The following is a 23,357-nucleotide window of genomic DNA, read 5'->3' as shown; positions in this document are numbered from 1 at the left end:
TGTAGCTACTCGGTGCTTAGCCGAGCATACTTGGTGAAAGGGTTAACAGAACATACTGGCTCATCACTAATCATTATACTACCACCGAATTTAATGAAAAAAGCTTGTTAGAGATGCACATTGCATCACTAACAAAGCTATAGGGACAGTGTACATAGGAACTAGGATGTGACTGGTTCCCTTTAATCGCTTTGGACTATATTAACTTATGGACTGCCCCCTCGTCTTCTGTGCTTCCTTCATTTTTATGGTGTTTTTACCATTGTACTATTGTGACACCTAAATATATTTATGATTGCTGCCTTTTTGACCAATACAATTTATTTCCTTTACCAGATTATTACGACATAGGATTATTTATATTTTTTTGTTTATTTGTCTATGCATCTCATTATTTGTCCCTTTGATGCTTTCTTTTTGTCCTTACCACATTGGAGTAGCGCAATAGATTTCTTGATTTTCTATTACTTGGTTACCTTAGCAGATTTGCACACAAGATCTGCTTTTCTATTTGTAGCTGCTCTGTCCGCCCCCTCTGTGATAAATTATCCTGTCTACAGGGCGCTTGTGGATTTCTCCTAATACATTATAAGAGTACACTCACATCACAGAGGGGGCAATAAAATAAAACTTCAAAAAGGTTATACTTTACAGTAAAATGCATACCTATGCAAAACATACACTCACCTCAAAAGTGTATTCCGAGTTCTTGTCAGCTCTCCTCCTTTGTACATGCTTAATATTTATGCTCTCAATGTGAACAGCTGCAAAACATGAAGCACAGCGTTACAATGGACAGGAGTGCATGTGCAGCCTGTACCGACAGCAGGTGAGGTCTTAATATGCAATATGTGAAAGCTATTGTACACTCCTAAGAAAAGATGCTCTCCAACCCCGATCAAGTTTATCACTTTCTAAAAATCTTAATTGTAGGTCATTCTGTGTGCTTGTCTTTCCAAAATAACACCATAAACACCGGTAAACATGATTAACCTGTTTGGAAAGGAAGTACAGGGGAAACCATTAAACTGCCTCAGAATAAATCAATTGAATAAATAAGTTTAACATTTTTTATTATTATTCTGCCTCTGCTTTTTGTACTTCAAACTACACTGCTCAAAAAAATAAAGGGAACACTTAAACAACAGAATATAACTCCAAGTAAATCAAACTCCTGTGAAATCAAACTGTCCACTTAGGAATCAACACTGATTGACAATCAATTTCACATGCTGTTGTGCAAATGGAATAGACAATAGATGGAAATTATTGGCAATTATCAGGACACCCTCAATAAAGGAGTGGTTCTGCAGGTGGGGACCACAGACCACATCTCAGTACCAATGCTTTCTGGCTGATGTTTTGCTCACTTTTGAATGTTGGTTGTGCTTTCACACTCGTGGTAGCATGAGACGGACTCTACAACCCACAGAAGTTGCTCAGGTAGTGCAGCTCAACCAGGATGGCACATCAATGCGAGTTGTGGCAAGAAGGTTTGCTGTGTGTCAGCGTAGTGTCCAGAGACTGGAGGCGCTACCAGGAGACAGGCCAGTACACCAGGAGACGTGGAGGGGGCCGTAGGAGGGCAACAACCCAGCAGCAGGACCGCTACCTCCGCCTTTGTGCAAGGAGGAACAGGAGGCGCACTGCCAGAGCCCTGCAAAATGACCTCCAGCAGGCCACAAATGTGCATGTGTCTGCACAAACGGTTAGAAACCGACTCCATGAGGGATATGAGGGCCCGACATCCACAGATGGGGGTTGTGCTCACAGCCCAACACCGTGCGGGACGCTTGGCATTTGCCACAGAACAGCAGGATTGGCAAAGTACCAACGGGCACCCTGTCCTCTTCACAGATGAAAGCAGGTTCACACTGAGCACATGTGACAGACGTGACAGAGTCTGGAGACACCGTGGAGAGCGATCTGCTGCCTGTAACATCCTTCAGCATGACTGGTTTGGCAGTGGGTCAGTAATGGTGTGGGGTGGCATTTCTTTGGAGGGCCACACAGCCCTTCATGTTCTCGCCAGAGGTAGCCTAACTGCCATTAGGTATCGAGATGAGATCCTCAGACCCCTTGTGAGACCATATGCTGGTGCGGTTGGCCCTGGGTTCCTCCTAATGTAGGACACTGCCAGACCTCATGTGGCTGGAGTGTATCAGCAGTTCTTGCAAGATGAAGGCATTGAAGCTATGGCCTGGCCTGCCCCTTCCCCAGACCTGAATCCTATTGAGCACATCTGGGACATCATGTCTCGCTCCATCCACCAACGTCACGTTGCACCACAGACTGTCCAGGAGTTGGCGGTTGCTTTAGTCCAGGTCTGGGAGATCCCACAGGAGACCATCCGCAACCTCATCAGGAGCATGCCCAGGCGTTGTAGGGAGGTCATACAGGCACGTGGAGGCCATACACAATGCTGAGCCTCATTTTGACTTGTTTTAAGGACATTACATCAAAGTTGGATCAGCCTGTAGTGTGTTTTTCCACTTTAATTTTGGGGGTGACTCCAAATCCAGGCCTCCATTGGTTAACAAATTTGATTTCCATTGATGATTTTTGTGTGATTTTGTTGTCAGCACATTCAACTTTGTACAGAACAAAGTATTTAATGATAAAATTTCATTCATTCAGATTTAGGATGTGTTATTTGAGTGTTCCCTTTATTTTTTTGAGCAGTGTATGTCTAGTGGTAAGTCCTAATGAAATGGAAGTGACCGTAAAGCGCATGCACTGTGCTCATTAAACACTTTCAGCTAATTTATGTTTGTGCTTCACTTACATTACCTTAGTTCTCACTGCTTCTCTGCTAATCAGATTACTGCACTAGCTCCACAGCAGACCACGTATTACATAGTAATAGTAGAAAATCCTCAATTATAGTCTGTAAATGTTTTTAGACCATGTATTAAACAGAGAACATGTCAGTGAGCTGAGGGAACTTTGCCTAATCCCAGTAATACCAGCCTACCAGTACAGTATAATTCAGGCAGCAGTGGACTATATGCAGCAAAATGGATCAGAAGAGATAAGAGCCGATTCCGCAGATGAAGCGGACATCTGGATGAAACACTTACCATCTTGCTGAAGATTATGAGCCGTGGCTCCAACTCCATTGTGAGTACCTGTACTGCCATCACTGCTGGGTAAATATTCATGAATATCTTCCTACAGAAGAGAAGTGCAAATATTAAATCAGCAAACAGCTCCATTTCCTACTGCTATATAAACAAATATAGGTTATGTAATCTCAGGGAAGGCAATCTGAAGGAAATTAAGAAACGAAGACTCATGTCAGTGAGGACTACTGAATACTGCATTTTCTACTTTTCACTTTGGCATCCTTTTTAAATATTATCACAGCTACTATAGCTTTTACAGAATAAAATGTGAGGCAGTGGATAAGTAGTGTACATGTAACTACTGATGTACCAATGGCCTCATGAACTTATTTGTATATTTTTGGATACACAGCAGGGGCAAGAACTTCTGCCTATTTCCGTTCATACTGCCATAGAATTAAAGCTGCGGGTGCGGGACCCAGGCCGATCATACATTGGTGTTCTACGGATAGGGAATCAATGTGAAAGTTGATGCTACTCGTCGGAGTACTCCATTTTTCTTTTTAAATCTGCCCCACACCTCCAGAGATATGGGCTTTTTTTTTTTTTATTTAGTGCCAATCTTCAAGGCCTTCACCAATGGGGTGTGGCTTACATAATTCCATGGGGGTGTGTATTTTCGCTGCTCTGCACAATTACTTGGTGAGCCACGACCCTTGGTAAAGGACTTAAAAATTTTCACTAACTAAAAAGGCCCATATCTCCAGAACCATACAGCAATATATTTTTTATTTTTTAACAACTTGAATACGCAGAGGAGCAATGAGAAAATGATAAGTAAAAAATGGCCACTTTTGACCTCGTGACAGGTTTTTTTTTCCCAGCCTCCTGATTTCCTACAACTTGATCCAGTGGCAAGATTAGTAGCCCCAATTGCCCAGATGAAAGCCCTGTTAAATGCCTCCTACCTGCCGGCATCACTGGCTCCTCATCTGACTACTAAGTGGAAAGTCACGTGTGCATCAGTGCCGCAACAATGTCAGACAGGGCCTTCAAATCAGTAGAGATGCTGGGAATGCCAAGAGGTAGAAGGTGGTATGCAGGGCTCTCATCTGGTGGCAATAGACTACTCACATGACCAATGGACCAGGGTCCTGCAAACCAATTAGATCATCTCCATTTAAGTCAGAGTAAACCTTTAAAAAGGTATTACTGTTGGTGTCCTTCGGGTGCTAGCACAGCAGAGGACAATATGTTGGGTTCTAGGCTGCCATGAATCAAACGGTTTCTGCTGTATAAGTGATTTACTGTAGGTGAGAGCGGTCACTGGGAATCGCCTCATAGCTCAAGATACAAGTTGAAAGTACGCACTTTGTGTTAAGTTCTAATGAACATGAGGTCTCTTAGGACAAATGTCCGATACGTGGGGCCCCTTCTCCATTTATCTAATGAATCTTTGTGAAATCCCACCCCACAAATACTGTAGTACTCAATAATACTGTGTAAGGCTGGGTTCACATTTGCATTCACAGATTTTGCTTTCCATTTTAGGAACAAACAGAATTCATGTCCAATACGGCTTCATTGCATAACAGAAGCAGAGGCGGCCCATAGTCCGTTTTTTGAGCGGAACAAAAAGCATATCTCCCAGTATTTGGTTTCCTATCAAAGAGGATATCATTAAAGAACCCAGACAGACCCATAATGATCCACTCTGCAACCATTTGTATCTGATGCCACCCTGGACATGAATTTAATTTCTCATCGTTTGTTCTGACAAATGAAATTCTCCAAAGTAAAATGTGAACCTGGCCTAATAAAACCGCAGTAAAATTATTTACTTGTTTACCAAGTCATCCCCAGACCTGCAGTCACGTGCTGGATGTCTGTAGTGAGGCCATCTAATAAGAACTGGTTAAAAAATGATGGCCATCATGTAGAGCAGTGCTGAACCTCCTGGCATCTCTGGAAGAATGTTTTCATTCCACTCCATAAAGTGGAAAGAATGAAGCAAGGTTAGGCCCAATATCAACAGTGTGTTCCTGTGAGCTGTGCACTGTTATGTCACAGGAGGATTCCCTGTTCTCGGAGACAGCTGGAATGCAGGAGGATTCTGGCAGCGAGCAGCCCGCAAAGTCAGCTGCAGATGTTATTTTACCACCAGTCACTTTTACAAGGGCTATAAGAAGGTATACAGAATTCATATTGGAGTCTGTGGAAGGTGAAAATAGCACCAGAGCATGTGAAGACCTGATGAGCCAGCAGAACCTGCCATCTATTCTGAAGGCACTGAGCTATTCTACCTCAAAGATGATGAAGTGGACAAACTAGGAATAGTTCTAGAAAGGCCAAACATGGATGAGAACTTTATTTTCTTCGTCAGAGTAACACTAAGACTTGGCTGCCAATGGAGCTCTAGCACACATACTCATCCACTGCTCCGTTCAAGCAACGTTATGGCGGGGTCCCCAAGGTTAAGACACTGATCACTCATCCTGCAGATTAGTAAGAACGCAGTCTTTGAATGTTAGGCTATGTGCCCACGATGCAGAAATGCTCCGGATTTTTCCTGAGCGTTTCTGCATCTCTCTGGCAGAAAAAATGCATGCGGATTGTACATGCGTTTTCCTGCCAGGGACATGCGGATGTGAAGCGTTCTTCACTTGCATTACCGCATGCGGGTTGTCAAGCGCTTTCCAAGCGACTTTAGCATCACTTGGAAAGTGCTTGACAACTTGGTCACACTATATAAATCCATGCAAACGGCATGGATTTATATAGTGTAACCTTAAAAATAAAAAAATGAATCTATACTTACATACCGAAGGCCCCTGCAGTCTTGCTTCGCTCCGTTCTCCCTTGCAGGCAGATCGCGGTACACTACACTGAAGGACCTGCCGTCACATGACTATGACGTCAGTGCAGGTCCTTCAGTCCACCGCGATCTGCCGGCATGGGAGGAAGAGCGCAGCGGGGGCCGTCAGAAGGTAAATATTTTATTTTTTCTTTTCTTTTTTTCACAGGTTCTATGGTACCCGGGTCTGGAGGAGAGTCTCCTGTCCTCCACACCCAGGTACCATCCGCACATTGGAACGCATGGAATGAGCATCTACAGATGCAGTGATGCGGAATCCAAGCGATTCAATGGCGGCGAAAACGCAGCACTTCCGCAAAATAATTGGTAGTGCTGCGTTTTTTTCCGCAATGATAATCCGCAGCGGAAATTTCCGCAGCATGTGCACAGCACGGGCGGATTATCATTGGGGAACATGGCAGGCCTTCTACCATGCGTTTAAGCAGCTGCGGAAACACTTAAAAAACGCATCGTAGGCACACAGCCTTAAGGTGATTTATCTTCAGAAAACATTCAGGGAAGAAGAGGGAAATAATCTGGCTGTGTTTTAATTCTGATGTGGCAATTAACACGGAGCACAATAGTATCGGGCTGCTCCATATAGAACTGTTAAGCCCGTCATACATAATAGATGGATGTGAGACCAACGTCATTACTTGTGATGGGGGCAGAAGTGCCTCAGTGGTTAGCACTACAGCCTTGCAGGGCTGGGGTCACATCTCACCAAACACAACATCTGCAAGGAGTTTGTACGTTCTCCCCATGTTTGCGTGGGTTTCCTCCAGGTTCTCCGGTTTCCTCCCACACTCCAATGACATACTGATAGGGAATTTAGATTGTGAGCCCCAATGGGGACAGTGATGATCATGTCTGTAAAGAGCTGTGGAATTAATGGCGCTATATAAGTGAGTAAAATTTATGAAAAAAATACAGGTCTATATATAACACTGTCCAGTGTATGGGGCACAAAACCATCGGTGAAAAGGAGCCTGCTCTCCGCTGCAATTATACTGCCGGGGCCCCAATACAGGTTTTGGGGTCCCAAACTACAATGTTACTACTGGTTGAATTAGGTTTTATTCACACGCCAACATTTTTTTTCCACTGAAGCTATACTCTGACGCTATTCACATGTCGGCTGTTTTTGCTACCGCCTTAATAGAGGGGAGAAAAACACACCCCAAGACGTCTTACTCCGCGCTGTATTGGGATCAGAAATTGCCCCTTCAGGCAAATGAGTTAGTGAAAAACGAGCATCAATGGCGTCCATGTGCGTCTCTCTTTCAGGGCTGCCAGTAGTCGGTCCAACTTAATTGGCACGTCCCATCCCATAGGCATGGAAGTAATGGGTGGTAGCTGGACAGGAGCCGGCGCACCCCCCTTACCCAATGGCATCCGAGGCTCTGGATTTCATTTGTTGGCAGGCCGCGGACGCCGTCCGGTAAGAGGCGGTCACAAGTCACTGACCTGGCTGATGGAGTGGGACAAGCAAATCACCTGGCCCAATCCTGGTTACTAGAAGAAACCTCCAGGATATTTCCTGAAACTCTTCGGGTCCCTGACCCGGGCTATTGATGTGAGGGTGGCACTCCCTCCCTGGCACCAATGCCAGCCCTGGCCACAGGTCGGCGCCGGCGGGCAGGTCTCTGTGCACAGCTGGTCACAGCGTGCAGCCAGCAGTGAAGGGGTTAGCCGGCTCGCGCACATGTGGCCTTACCTCAGGGCGGCCTCTCCTGCCCATGGCCTCCCGCAGCCGCTCCAGGCGCTCCCGCAGGGTGACCCGCTGGTGGAAGGAGAAGGCTGGGTGCAGGGCCGCCATGGTGAGCAGCAGCTCGTCCTCCTCGTCCTGCTCCCAGCCCCCCGGCTCGGGCTCCATGGCCGGCAGCAGCAGGCGGTACAGGCGGCCGGCCACGTCCCGGTTCTCAGAGCTGAGCAGCGCCAGGTAGACGATGAGGCGGGAGCGGGTGACGGGGTCCCCGAGGTCGCCCAGGAGCGGCCCGGCCGGGCTGTTGGCTCTGCTCTCGTAGTCCCGCAGGTAGTGGCAGTCCTTGCGGGCCAGGTCCTCCAGGCAGGAGCCCACGAAGCGCAGCTCCAGCGGGTTACACAGGTCCAGCAGCCCGCAGGCGAACTCCAGCCGGTGCGCCGGGCCCAGCGTCCGCACGAACCACTCGTACACCGCCTCACGCCGGAGGGCGCCGGGCCCGGGGACCCCAGCGCCAGCGGGACAGTCCCGGAGGGGACAGGGACGAGAACACATCCCGAGCCGCGCTCCCTCGTCCTCCACCACCCGGTGTCTGCTCTTCCTCTGCGGCAGCTTCATCCTCAGCATTATCAGCACAGATGCTGACACAGGGCCGGTGCCATGGCCGCCCCACCGGGCGCTGTACCACAGAGCGGCGCTGGGCGTGTGAGGGCGGAGCACCAGCCACTTCCAGAACGCTCGTTCTCTTTCCCCGGGTTCCACAGTCTGAGCTGTGACGTCCTCCGTCCTGCGCTCTGATTGGCTGTCCGCGGGATCCCCCGCCGCCCCGCCTCCTCTCTCGGCGGCGTGATACCGACCGTCATGTATTGCGATGGAGAGGGCTGACATCGCGACACCGCTCCTGTGCAGCCAATTCATCCTGTACTAGCGGTAATGCCGCGGGACTTCCCGCGCTCCGGGCGGCACAGACTGCTGATACGGAAAAGTCGTGTGCGACAAGTTCCCGCTGCTCCTCAGAAAGATGGCGGTTTCCGGAGCCTCCATAGAGCATGATGTTATCAGCAAGGGGATAACTGTGAAAGACACGGACCCGGAGCACGGCTGAGACTAGGACCTATAGGGGCTGCCGCCACCATACTGATGGCCCTAAGAAAGGCTATCAGCATGAGATTGGGGGGTCCAGCCCCCTACCAGGGGGGTCCACTGTGATATAGCAGGGTTTCCACACTGTTCACATTTGGCAGTCGCCAGGGCTGGTGAAGGCTGACGGGTGGGGTGTCGGGAGTCATACCCCACCGATCTAATAGTGATGGTCCGTCCTAAGGCTATGTGCCCACGATGCAGAAATGCTGCATATTTTTTCCGCTTCTCCCTGGCAGGAAAAACGCATGCGGTTTTTACATGCGTTTTTCCCACCTGGTAGAAGCATTTCCGCATGCGGGTTATCAAGAGCTTTCCAAGCGATTTCAGCATCACTTGGAAAGTGCTTGACAACTTGGTCATACTATATAAATCCATGCAACCGGCATTGATTTATATAGTGTGACCAAGTTAGTTAAAAAAAAAGAATAAAATGGTAAAAAATAAAGTTTGTACTTAACTTCCGATGTCCTCCCGGTGTTTTGTCTGCTCCGTCCAGTGTCTTGCACTGCTCGCAGTGGTGTGAAGGACCTGCAGTGACGTCATTGAGCCATGTGATGGGTCACATGACTCAGTGACCTCATTGCAGGTCCTTCACAACAGCGGGAGCATAGCAATAGACCGGACGAAGCAGACAAAACACCGGGAGGACATCGGAAGGTAAGTATAAACTTTATTTTTTATTTTAAATTCTTTTTTTTACAGGTTCTATGGTGCCCGGGTCTGGATGAGAGTCTCCTCTCCTCCAGACTTTGGTACCATCCGCACATAGAAACGCATAATATCCGTGTGTACAAATGTACTGACACGGATATTATGTGTTTCAATGCAAGTCAATAGCGGCGATTACGCTGCGTGTCCGCAAAATTAATTTACATGGTGCGGATTTTTGAGTGCAGCATAAATGATGCGGAACAATCCGCAGCATGGGCATTGACATTGCGGATTGTCATGGGGGGCGGATTACCAAGCGTTTACGCTGCAGAAATTCCGCAGCATATACGCTTGTAAAATGCTACGTGGGCACATACCCTAAGAAGAGGTGATCAATATGCGAGTGGTGGACACTACAGCCCCTTCACAAGATACCACTCATCCACTGCATTCATAGACTAGGAGGCCAAGGCTCTGGAGGCACCAGCCTCACCGTGCACCTCACTATTGATGGAGAAACATATATGAAAAGTTTTAGGAGAAACTCCAGAGGGTTTGCCAGTTTTGATCAAATCAGGGAGTCGATTGATCGGCGACGAGAACACACAACCAATTCTGTCTGTGTCCCAGACTTGTCTGCCCTCAGATGCCTGGTTACATGTCTTTATTACAACCACAAAGATAAGGAAAGTGAGAGTGACTTACTTTACATTACCTAAAAAGGGAGATAAGTTGTAAATTATGTATTCTGCTGCATTCCTTAGGATCTGGCTATATCTAGTTTACTATATGTTCAGAAACAAAGGAAGACTTTAATACATCTCTATGTCAGAGACAACACTCTGTTATTTATGAATAACACTTATAAAGCTAATATTAAAATACAAAATTATCAATTAGATCTGTTATTTATGAATAACACTTATAAAGCTAATATTAAAATACAAAATTATCAATTAGATACATGAATTGGCTAAATAATAAAGCATAGTATAAATATTTACCGTAACACCATGTACCTCACCGTGTGCCTCATGTACATCACCGTGTGCCTCACTATGTACCTCAGCGTGTACCTCATGTACATCACCATGTGCCTCACTATGTACCTCAGCGTGTACCTCATGTACATCACCATGTGCCTCACTATGTACCTCAGCGTGTACCTCATGTACATCACCATGTGCCTCACTATGTACCTCAGCGTGTACCTCATGTACATCACCATGTGCCTCACCATCTATCCCACCGTGTACCTCATGTGCCTCACCATCTACCCTACCATGTACATCACCATGTGCCTCACCATCTACCCCACCGTGTGCCCCATGTACATCACCATGTACCTCACTATGTATCTCATGTACAGTACAGACCAAAAGTTTGGACACACCTTCTCATTTAAAGATTTTTCAGTATTTTCATGACTATGAAAATTGTACATTCACACTGAAGGCATCAAAACTATGAATTAACACATGTGGAATTATATACTTAACAAAAAAGTGTGAAACAACTGAAAATATGTCTTATATTCTAGGTTCTTCAAAGTAGCCACCTTTTGCTTTGATGACTGCTTTGCACACTCTTGGCATTCTCTTGATGAGCTTCAAGAGGTAGTCACCGGAAATGGTCTTCCAACAATCTTGAAGGAGTTCCCAGAGATGCTTAGCACTTGTTGGCCCTTTTGCCTTCACTCTACGGTCCAGCTTTAAAAAGGTCCCTTAGTCTGTTTCAGTAGCCTCCACAATGATGGGGAAGACTTCTGACTTGACAGATGTCCAGAAGGCAGTCATTGACACACTCGACAAGGAGGGTAATCCACAAAAGCTAAAGAAGCTGGCTGTTCACAGATTGCTGTATCCAAGCATATTAATGGAAAGTTGAGTGGACGGAAAAAGTGTGGTAGAAAAAGGTGCACAAGCAACCAGGATAACCACAGCCTTGAAAGGATTGTTAAGAAAAGGCCATTCAAAAATTTGGGGGAGATTCACAAGGAGTGGACTGCTGTTGGAGTTATTGCTTCAAGAGCCACCACACACAAACATATCCAGGACATTGTCTACAAGTGTCACATTCCTTGTGTCAACCCACTCATGACCAATAGACGACACCAGAAGCCTCTTACCTGGGCCAAGAAGAAAAAGACCTGGACTGCTGCTCAGTGGTCCAAGGTGTTGTTTTCAGATGAAAGTAAATTTTGCATTTCATTTGGACATCAAGGTCCCAGAGTCTGGAGGAAGATCGGAGAATCACACAATCCAAGCTGCTTCAGGTCTAGTGTGAAGTTTCCACAATCAGTGATGGTTTGGGGAGCCATGTCACCTGCTGGTGTAGATCCACTGTGTTTTATCAAGACCAAAGTCAGCGCAGCCGTCTACCAGGAAATTTTAAAGCACTTCATGCTTCCCTCTGCCGACAAGTTTTTGGAGATGGAAATTTCATTCTCCAGCAGGACTTGGCCCCTGTCCACACTGCCAAAAGTACCAATACCTGGTTTAAAAACAACAGTATCACTGTGCTTGATTGGCCAGCAAACTCGCCTGACCTTTACCCCATAGAGAATCTATGGGATATTGTCAAGAGGAAGATGAGAGACACCAAACCCAACAATGCAGACGAGCTGAAGGCTGCTATCAAAGCAACCTGGGCTTCCATAACACCTCAGCAGTGCCACAGGCTGATCGCCTCCATGCCACGCCACATTGATGCAGTAATTGATGCAAAAGGAGCCCCGACCAAGTACTGAGTGCATTTACTGAACATACATTTCAGTAGGCCAACATTTCGGATATTAAAAACATTTTTCAAGCTGTTGTTATAAAGTATTCTAATTTACTGAGATAATGACTTGTGTTTTCATTGGCTGTAAGCCATAATCATCAACATTAACAGAAATAAACACTTGAAATAGATCACTCTGTAATGACTCTATATAATATGAGTGTCACTTTTTGTATTGAAAAGCTGAAATAAATTAACTTTTTGATGATATTCTAATTTTGTGAGAAGTACCTGTATAAGGGGAAATGGTGCCCAAATGCTAAAGGAAACTCCCAGCAGAACAAATTCCATTCTATGTGAGTATTTCTAGCATCCAAAGCTACAGTTAATAGTTGTACCAGACCAGTCCAGGAGCCGAATCAAGAAACATTACATGTAGGGTTTTTCTGTCTGAGTATGGATGTCGGCCCGTGCACAAGCTGGAGGGTTCTTCCTTTATACACTTTTCTTCCTCCATTTTTGCAGCATTTTTTTCTGCTTTCTTTTTCAATGATTCTGTACCTTTGTGTTTAATTAGAATTTGGTGTTTTTATGTTGCAGTTTCATAGATCATGTGACTAAGTAATTTCCCTTAGGACGTGTTCAGTATTTCAGTATTTTCTATCAGTATTTGTAGGCCAAACCAGTAGTGGAACAGTCGGAGGGAAAGTATGATAGAAACATGTCACCACTTCTGTATTTATCACCCACTCCTGGTTTTAGCTTACAAATACTGATGTAAAAAACTGAATGTGTGAACTTGGCCTTAAAATCACATAATATGACAATAAAATTACACCAATAAAGTGCACAACACATTTATGCATTAGTTTTTTAATTGGGGACAAAAAAAAACAAACAATAAAGGTCTATGGGAGAAAAATAGCATGTGCCTAAAATTCCGCACAGTTGTGTGCCATTTTCTTGTTGCAAATTCCTATGACTGTGTTTGGACAACTTCCAACTGGGAAGTTAGGGAAAGGAAGTTCCAGCACCTTTAGTACAGGTAGAATGCTGGTGAAATAAGGTAGTCACTCAAAAATAGGGGAAGGCATGTTATCGAGCAAGAGAATCCAGACATAACAGACTGGTATGATCAACAAAAGCAGTTTTAACTTCTGGGGAATGAGGGCAGTAAGATTGTGCTTTTTTGTACGAAAGAACAGATGTGCTTTAACTAGTAAGTAGAGTTGGTGCAAATCGATTTGTAGGACCCAGTCCAGCCGCCACGTCAGTAATCTCTGGCGGCTGGATGGGAGCCCATAGAACCGCCATCTACCTGATGGCATCCACAGCTCTTTTGATTAGCTTGCCTGGTGCATCGTCACACGTGTCATGCCGCAACATTGATGTCACATCAGGCAGGCTAATCAAAAGAAGAGCCTCTGAGGCCACAAAGTAGGAGGCGGTTCTAGGGCTCCCCTCCAGCGGCCCAGATTACTGATGCGGCTGATGGACCTGTAAATCAAGGTCTAATAGTGGGCAAGAATAATTCTGAATAATTTCCTATAAAATTTGCTACAATGGAACTGATTTCCATTTGGTGGAAATAATCACTGTGTTGTCTTAGGCCATGTTCACACATTCAGTATTTGGTCGGTATTTCACATCAGTATTTGTAAGCCAAAACCAGGAGTGGGACAATCGGAGGAAAAGTGTAATAGAAACAAGTCACCACTTCTGTATTTATCACCCACTCCTGGTTTTGGCTTACAGATACTGATGTAAAATACTGACCAAATACTGAACGTGTGAACATGGCCTTAGGGCTCTGATTACATTGTGTTCTGAGCCGTCTGTTGAAGGTGGACCTCAGGAGGATTTCCCAACGTCTCTGACTTATAACACTGTATAAAATGGCATACATTGTCCAGAGACTGAAACAAAAGACAACGCAGCATTCATTTTTCTGTTATTACCGTATATTTGTACCACCAGTTTTTGGGGATTCCCTTTTTGGGCACATGGCAAGGTTTATATCAGCAGTGTGCAATTCCTTCTTAAATTGCCAATTATCTGTGAGCATACAGAATAATGGTCCTTCCAGAGGCACTTGGGATATTAAGAGATTTTCATTGTATTCTTAAACCTGTGGGAGGAGGAATGCACTTGTCTTTCTAGTAGAGGTGGCTCCATATACTGAAGTCTCACCACAAAGTGTCATATGTATAATTGTTGCCACATCTGAATTTCACTGCTAACCAAAGTATTTTATCACCGGAAATATGACTAATAGTTTACTTTTTTAAAGATCATATAAAATAATTTCTACACAACTAATATAACAGTACATAGCTGCTGAAGATAGCAAAAGAATTCACTGATTTATCTGCAATGCAATATAAAAAGATCACAAAGGTTATCCACTTAAAAATATATTTATGTTTCTACTATATGTACTTATGACTTGATAATATTTTTGGTTTTACAAAGTGGCTTGATCTTCAGCTATTAGCACAGGTCTCGGCAGCTCTACTTCTGGGTTGGAGGTGACACAGAAGAGAGGTCCATGTGTTGGCACATCATCAGTGCTGTGTGTATAGGGGCCTGGCTCAATTCAGAGAGTAAGCCAGCTTAGCTATTGGAGTGGGGCAGTCAGTCAGCCCCCTTCACACAGCACTGATCATGGGGGACAACCTGGGTTTGCAATCTCAAATGATGAGCCTGATGATTCTGGTCTCCTTTTTAGACTTAGTTCACATCTGTGTTGGAGCGAAGGCCGGCGTTAGAGGGAGCAAACTGGGCAGTTGGCCGGGGCCCCCACACCTTTGGGGCCCCCACAACAGAAGTTATACTGATAATAGCATTAAAACAATAAAAAAATACATATTTGGTATTACTGCGTTCGTAAAAGCCCGATCTATCAAAATATAAAGTAAATTAATCTGATCGGTAAACGATACAACGAGAAAAAATATCAAAACGCCAGCATTAAGGTTTTTTGGCCACCTCAACATTGCAATAAGAGGAGAACAAACCATCTTATCTGCCCAAAATGGTATCAGTAAAAATGTCAGCTCAGGGTGCAAAAAGAAGCCCTCACACAGCCCCAGATCCTGAAAAATGAAAACCTGGGTCTCAGAAAATGGCAACAAAATCAAAAATCTTTTTTTCACAAATTTCAGATTTTTTTTCACCTCTTAAACAAAAAAAAAATAATACATGTTTGGTATCTGCGTACTCGTACTGACATGGGTAATCGTACTGCCAGATCAGTTTTACCATATAGTGAACATTGTAAATAAAAAAACAATTGGGGAATTGCACTTTTTTTTGAAATTTCAACACACCTGGAATTTTTTGTTCCCGCTTTCCAGTACGTTATGTGGTACAATGAATGGTGTCATTCAAAAGTACAATTTGTCCCACAAAAAACAAGCCCTCATATGTGTATGTGGACAGAAAATAAAAAACGTATGGCACTTGGAAGAAGGGGAGGAAAAAACAAAAACGGAAAATCTCCCGAGTGAAGGGGTTAAAATCCTTGTAATAGCAGTAAGAGAGCTCCCTGCAGGCTTCATTCTTCGGATGTTCATGATGGGTTTACTAACAAACTAAAAAGATGATCATATCTATAAAATGTAATTAATTCCTAAATGTGTAGACAGTTATCAGGCACAACTTACAAGGCATTAGGTTCGACATTTCCACTAGTGACCCCTCTAGTGACTCCATAACAACACAATACAGGAAGTGTTGTCATAGGGATTTTGGAACACCAGGATAATGCTTAATTATTCAAAATGAACCGTTTTTGTGTAAAATAGAGTTTAGTATGAAGTATATAGGAGCTCTTTCTTAAAAATTACATTTAAGTAGATGATCCTATGAAAACCTTACTGACTCTCCAGTTTGTAAAACTTGTTTTATTAAACATTTTTAGGTCATTCTTAACCCTCCGTCACATACAATATCAGTTCTAACGAGTTCACATACAATGTGACTGTCAGGCGCAGGCTAGAAAAATACCTATAATATCTAATGTTTGCAATTTCAGTGCTCTAAAAGTGATCAGTGACCTTCATAGGGATGTAATAAAAGAGACTACACATAATCAGGTGCAAAAAAAAAAACCATTTACTTAACATAAAACTAATAACTCTGAAATACAAACATTTCAAAACTCCCGCCAAATAGTCCCCAGTTCGACTCTGTCCAAAAACTCTACAAAGAAAATTTATGGAAACAAACTTAATTTTAAGGTACCTTAAGTACTATTAAACACATATTCAATCAGAATTAGATCCTGAAGTTTCCCCAGAAAAATTACACTTGCAGAGCAAAGAGCAAGAATTACACATCATTTTTGCATGTGTCAGGCAGATTGCATTATGACATTTGTGACATTCATAATTAGAAAGCCTTCTGATTCCGCTTTCCGTGGTGCAGGTGGTGCATCTCCTTCTTTTCGGAGGTGGTGCAGGTGGTGAATTTTCACTATCATCTTCTGGGCGGAATCTTTTGAGCTGAACTTGAAGGCGAGATAGGATACCGATTGTTTTCATACTTCTCCTGCGTAGCTCTCCAAGCACTAGTTCACGGGCCAATTTTTTCAGATAGAATCGTCTACGGAGTGGTTCAAGCTTGTTTTCAAGGTAAATGACTTGTGAATTTATACCACCCAAATTCAACATAGCAAAAAATATGACCATTGGCCAGCGTTTGGTGTTTCTGCTGACGTTGAAAGTTGAGCACATCTGATCAGCTGTATCAACACCCCCTTTGGTTGCATTATAAAATGTAATTATCTCTGGGTTTTTTTGTGCCTCAGTCCCAGGATCGATGGCATCATCATCATGAAGTGTTGATAGAAGAAGTACAATTTTTTTTGCTTGTGGTACATAGGAAACCAAAACCTTTCCATTATGGAATGCAAACATACTGCTGTACTGTTGTCTCCCTTTCACACTTACAAACTGTGTAGGCAATTCTTTTTTATTTTTTCTTACAGTTCCGACATATGAAAGCTTCTGCATTTTCAGATAATCAATCAGATCACAATTTGAAAACCAATTGTCAGCTGTTATATTGCGACCCGATCCAAATAAGGGCTCAGCCAGTCTTTTTACAACATCACTGGGTTTGTTGCTGACACAGTAAGGACCTTCTGGTTGTTTTCCTGCATAAACTTCCAGGTTGTAAGTGTAGGTCTTACTGGCATCAACAAGGGCATACATTTTTATTCCATATTTGTTAGGCTTTGATGGAATATATTGACGAAAGGCACATCCACCACGAAAACCAGGGAGCATTTCGTCAATAGTGAGATTCTCCCCAGGGCAATAGCTTTTTTTACAGTTTTCAACAAATTTTTGGAATATATCACGAATTGGAGCAAGTTGGTCATATGTTTTACGTTCGGTTCGGGTAGTTCTGTCGTCAAACCGAAGGCAACGAATTAGAAGCTTGAATCTGTTTATGGACATAAGGCCAAATTTTTCAACTCCATCCCCATCTTTACTCCAAAATTCCTCCAAACTTTGTCTATTTGCCCTATAAGCTCCTGCAAGGTATAATAATCCAAAAAAAGCACGCAGTTCTATTTCATCTGTGGCCTTGATGGTTCTGTTGCAGATGAACTTGTCCTTTATAATGTCTATATATTGGTTGGTATATGTGACAATAGAGTCAAGAATGTCATCTGTGAATAAACTATTCCAGTATTCAACTGCAGTTTTTGCATTACTTGCAGTTCCTATAACTGCAGGAAGGTGAGTAATAATGTTTTGAGGTTCCTTACGTTTTTTCTGGAGTGGCTTCTTGTTCCATTGTTTTTTTTTATCTTTTCCCATATAATAAGATTCTACATCTTCATCCTCATCACTGTCACCATCTTGCTCTGTTTCAGAATCCACTTCACATACTTCCACCTCATCATGAGAATCAATCTCACTTTCCTCTCCTAAATCCTCATTCAGTGTGGGGTCTGCATCATCTAACAGCATGTTTGTTACTTCCTCAACATCAAGGTTTTTTGATAAATTGTACATTTTCCTCTCCATTTCAGCAGATAATCTGAAGCAAGAGAAGGAATATGAGTTAGGGAACTACTGTATATGCCTGAGCAGCACACTTCATTTTTTAATCTGCCTTATTTCTATGAAATATCCTCACACTTTGTGCTATACATTCATAAAACAAGCTAAATAAACAATTGTGATGAATAAAAACATAAAATACCAACCTTATTGAGTGTGACGTGTTCACATACAATGAGCCTGAGAGATTAGCGCAGTTATATCTGTCCTCCTGAAGCTCTGCAATCCAACTGTGGTATGAGGTTTCACAGAGCTGCTAGAGACAGGAGACTACCTGGAGGGAGGGGATTTCCTCACAATCTGGTGAGGAAGGAGAAATTAAAGTAAAAGAGATGTGCCTGTCAGGCCTATTGTATGTGACGGAGGGTTAATTAATATAAGGAATCCTGTTTTCAAAATCCCCATCTCTTGGTCAGAGTATCAGTGGTTACGAAGACAGTCTCTCTCTGGAGGACCAGTCTTGTATGACAGACAGCCCAATGATGTGAATGAACATGTGTGTGCCGGTATGTCTCTGTGCTGTGTCTGTGGTTGAGCCTAGAATGTATGGACTCTTGGTGGTGTATATACAGTGGGTGCGGGAAGTATTCAGACCCCTTTATATTTTTCACTCTTTGTTTCATTGCAGCCATTTGGTAAATTCTAAAAAGTTAATTTTTTTTCTCATTAATGTACACTCTGCACCCCATCTTGACTGAAAAAAAACAGAAATGTAGAAATTTTTGCAAATTTATTAAAAAATAAAAACTGAAATATCACATGGTCATAAGTATTCAGACCCTTTGCTCAGACACTCATATTTAAGTCACATGCTGTCCATTTCCTTGTGATCCTCCTTGAGATGGTTCTACTCCTTCATTGTAGTCCAGCTGTGTTTAATTAAACTGATAGGACTTGATTTGGAAAGGCACACACCTGTCTATATAAGAGCTCACAGTGCATGTCAGACCAAATGAGAATCATGAGCTCAAAGGAATAGCCCAAGGAGCTCAGAGACAGAATTTTGGCAAAGCACAGATCTGGCCAAGGTTACAAAAGAATTTCTGCATTACTCAAGGTTCCTAAGATCACAGTAGCCTCCATAATCCTTAAATGGAAGAAGTTTGGGACCATCAGAAGTCATCCTAGACCTGGCCCGTCCAGCCAAACTGAGCAATCGTGGGAGAAGAGCCTTGGTTAGAGAGGTAAAGAAGAACCCCAAGATCACTGTGGGTGAGCTCCAGAGATGCAGTAGTGAGATGGGAGAAAGCTCCACAAAGTCAACTATCACTGCAGCCCTCCACCAGTCGGGCCTTTATGGCAGAGTGGTCCGACGGAAGCCTCTCCTCATTGCAAGACATGAAAGCCCGCATAGAGTTTGCTCAAAAAGACTCCCAGACTATGAGAAATAAGGTTCTCTGGTCTGATGAGACAAGATAGAACTTTTTGGTGATAATTCAAAGCGGTATGTGTGGAGAAAACCAGGCACTGCTCATCACCTGCCCAATACAATCCCAACAGTGAACCATGATGGTGGCAGCATCATGCTATGGGGGTGTTTTTCAGCTGCAGGGACAGGACGACTGGTTGCAATTGAAGGAAACATGACTGCGGCCAAGTACAGAGATATCCTGGATGAAAACCTCTTCCAGAGAGCTCTGGACCTCAGACTTGGCCGAAAGTTCACCTTCCAACAAGACAATGACCTTAAGCATACAGCTAAAATACCAAAGGAGTGGCTTCAGAACAACTCTGTGACCATATATATATATATATATATATATATATATATATATATATATATATATATACAGCTCTGGCAAAAATTAAGAGACCACTGCACAGTTTTCTAAAAATCACCATCCCTACATGTCTGACAGCCATTTCATTCCGGTGTCAGTTCAATTCCAACGAAAGTCCACCTCATTCTACTTAATGTGCTTCTGATTAGGTGATCACCTGAACCAAATCTTATGTAACGAGGGAAAGTATAAAAAGCATTGCTGTGGTCTTCACAATCCTCTTGCAATAGGACAAGCTGGATGGCAAAACAAGTGCTAGGAATAGTCCAAAAGTAATTTGAATGAAAAAATAAAAAATGTAGAATTGGGACTACCATCCATATAAGTGTAAATCTAGCATGGTAGAAGGTATATTAAAATATAACTTTTATTGATTATATGTTAAAAATGGCCAATGGCTCAATAAAAATAGACAGCTTACCCAGTATTGCAACCCCCCAGCAATATGGCAGTGACATATAAGTAGATGAAAAAGGAACAATCTCACCGATAGTTGGAGTATAGCCTTACTCAAAGCACTAGAAGATCCCACTTAGCTGGTTTTTCATCCAGAGAGGCACAATCCACAGAGGAGATACAAACAAATGGGGGGGAAGGATTACCCACACATTACCCATGAAGAAATATCTCATGTATAGATGGGTGAGCCGGGGATCTATTGCACATGTCCCAAAAAGTTTCCCATTCCCTACGCTTTTCGTTAGTCACTCATCAGGGGATAGTGAGGGAAAAGGGACCTCTGTATTAGCACAGCATAAAAAGATTCCCAAAAACAAAATCCAAAAGGGAGTTACATGTGCTGCATGCTCAGATAATGGGTGGCGATTTAAATATGCTCACTTTTGGAGCCAATTACAAACAAAAAACATCACTTCCGGTGCACTATATGACGCACCACAGTGTTCATGTGACCGGACTGAAGGCGCAGGTATTGACAATGTAATGCGCTCCAAACTGGAACACATCGCCGAACAGAGGGGAACCGGAAGGGGCGGGACAAGCACGTAACATCCGGTCCACTGCGCTCCAGCGTGAAACGCACCCGCAAGGTATCATGCGACAGTACCAGCACTACGTCACTTCCGGTGCGCTATGTGGCGCGCCACAGTGCTCATGTGAACGGACTGAAGGTGCATGTATTAACAAAGTGATGCGCTCCAAAGTGGAACGCATCGCCAAACAAAGAGGAACCGGTCCACTGCGCTCCAGTGTGGGACACACCTGCAAGGTCCCACGCAACAATGTCACCACCATATTGATGAGGGGAAGCGCACCTAAAAATCCCTGCGCTCCATCAAGAACACCCAACTATGTATATACACAAATAAGGCGCCATTACCATGACACCCACCACTGTAAGGGGGTGGGAAGAGAAAGGGAGCATCATATAGGTACAGTAGAGGTATAAATTCATGTCCATAAATATGAATATTATAACAATCTTCAAAGTTAGCCATAACGCTTAATCACAAATGCGAAGACAGATCCATAAAACTCAGGTGTTGATTATGAAAAAAGACACACAAGGAGTATCTCAAAAATTCATAAAATTACAAGGGTAGAAATAGCAGTGCTATATAATTGCAAAACACCCAAAAAAATTAGGTAAATGGAATCCTACAACCCAGGGTATAACACAACCGGGGGAGGACAAAGTATTTTAACGTGGTAGTTGAGGCGAGCCAATTGGCCAAAGGTCATGAATAAACATAGAAAAATCCTAAAATTGGCAGGCACACAGATGGACAGCCGAATTGGAGTAAAAGGAAGAAGAGAGGAAAGCCCTAATGCCCCCTAGTTAAACTATTCTGGCAACCTACCTGACAGCGGAGGTTGGCACCCAAGGGGAAAACGAGAATGGCGCCCCTGCTCCACGATGGCATGAAAAAATAACTTTTAACCATGCCAAAGGAGTTGAAAAGAAAAGTCTTGAGTGAGGAAAAGAAGGGCTCAATTCTGGCTTTACTAGCAGAGAGATACAGTGAGCGTCATGTTGCCTCCATCCTTAAAATTTCGAAGACGGCAATCCATTACAACAAGGTCAAGCAGCAGACATTGGGGACAACAAAGCTACAGACCGGCAGAGGGTGAAAGCGACTCTACACTGACCGGGATGACTGTCATCTTATTCGAATGTCACCAACCGCAGGATGACATCAAGTGACCTCCAAAAGGAATGGCAAATGGCAGCTGGCGAGAAGTGCACGGCAAGAACAGTTCGTAACAGGCTCCTAGAGGCAGGCCTCAAGTCATGTAAAGCTAGAAAAAAGCCTTTCATCAATGGGAAGCAAAGGAGAGCCAGGCTGAAGTTTGCCAAAGACCATAAGGATTGGACCATAGAGGACTGGAGTAAGGTAATCTTCTCTGACGAGTCTAATTTTCAGCTTTGCCCAACACCTGGTCATCTAATGGTTAGACGGAGACCTGGAGAGGCATACAAGCCACAGAGTCTTGCACTCACTGTGAAATTTGGTGGAGGATCGGTGATGATCTGGTGATGCTTCAGCAAGGCTGGAATTGGGCAGGTTATCCTTGAAAAACACTTGCTTCCTTCTGCTCAGGCAATGTTTCCCAACTCTGAGGACTGTTTTTTCCAGCCCCATGCTACACAGCTAGGTCAATCAATGTGTGGATGAAGGAGCACCACATCAAGACCCTGTCATGGCCAGCCCAATCTCCTGACCTGAACCCCATTGAAAACCTTTGGAATGTAATCAAGAGGAAGATGGATAGTCACAAGCCATCAAACAAAGAAGAACTGCTTAATTTTTTGTGCCAGGAGTGGCATAAGGTCACCCAAAAGCAGTGTGAAAGACTGGTGGAAAAGCATGCCAAGATGCATGAAAGCTGTGATTAAAAATCATGGTTATTCCACCAAATATTCATTTCTGAACTCTTCCTGAGTTAAAACATGAGTATTGTTTCTAAATGAATAAGAACTTGTTTTCTTTGCATTATTTGAGGTCTGAAAGCACTATTTCTTTTTTATTATTTTGACAATTTCTCATTTGCTGCAAATAAATACAAAATTTTTAGCTTTGAATTTCGGAGACATGTCAGTAGTCTATAGAATAAAACAACAATGTACATTTTACTCAAAAATATACCTATAAAGAGAAAAATCTGAGAAAATGAAAATTTTGCAGTGGTCTCTTAATTTTTGCCAGAGCTCTATATACACACACCAATCTGTGGTTGTACTATGTACAAGTGCTTCTCACAAAATTAGAATATCATCAAAAAGTTAAATTTATTTAAGTTCTTCAATACAAAAAGTGAATTTTATATTATATAGAGTCATTATAAACAGAGTGATCTATTTCAAGTGTTTATTTCTGTAAATGTTGATGATTATGGGTT

The 23,357-nt window shown here is 43.4% G+C and overlaps 1 protein-coding gene across 1 annotated transcript in view; it reads right to left on the bottom strand.

The window, feature by feature from the left end:
* ZCCHC2 (zinc finger CCHC-type containing 2) overlaps nucleotides 1-8,524 on the bottom strand; it is a 33,120-nt gene extending 24,596 nt beyond the window's left edge. The window contains exons 1-3 of the mRNA XM_073678660.1: nucleotides 7,637-8,524; nucleotides 3,081-3,171; nucleotides 688-764 (exon numbers count right to left, since the gene is read on the bottom strand). Of these exons, the coding sequence (XP_073534761.1) occupies nucleotides 688-764; nucleotides 3,081-3,171; nucleotides 7,637-8,509 (1,041 nt within the window). The 5' untranslated portion in view covers nucleotides 8,510-8,524. The remainder of the gene's footprint in view (nucleotides 1-687; nucleotides 765-3,080; nucleotides 3,172-7,636) is intronic.
* Between the last annotated feature and the right edge of the window lie 14,833 nt (nucleotides 8,525-23,357).

This window comes from Phyllobates terribilis, unplaced genomic scaffold, assembly GCF_046119375.1.
Source record: "Phyllobates terribilis strain yellow unplaced genomic scaffold, ASM4611937v1 Scaffold_4__5_contigs__length_816908805, whole genome shotgun sequence".
In the NCBI taxonomy this organism is placed as follows: Eukaryota; Metazoa; Chordata; class Amphibia; order Anura; family Dendrobatidae; genus Phyllobates; species Phyllobates terribilis.
The sequence above is the reverse complement of the archived record's forward strand: the minus strand, read 5'-3'. Positions and strand labels throughout refer to the sequence as shown.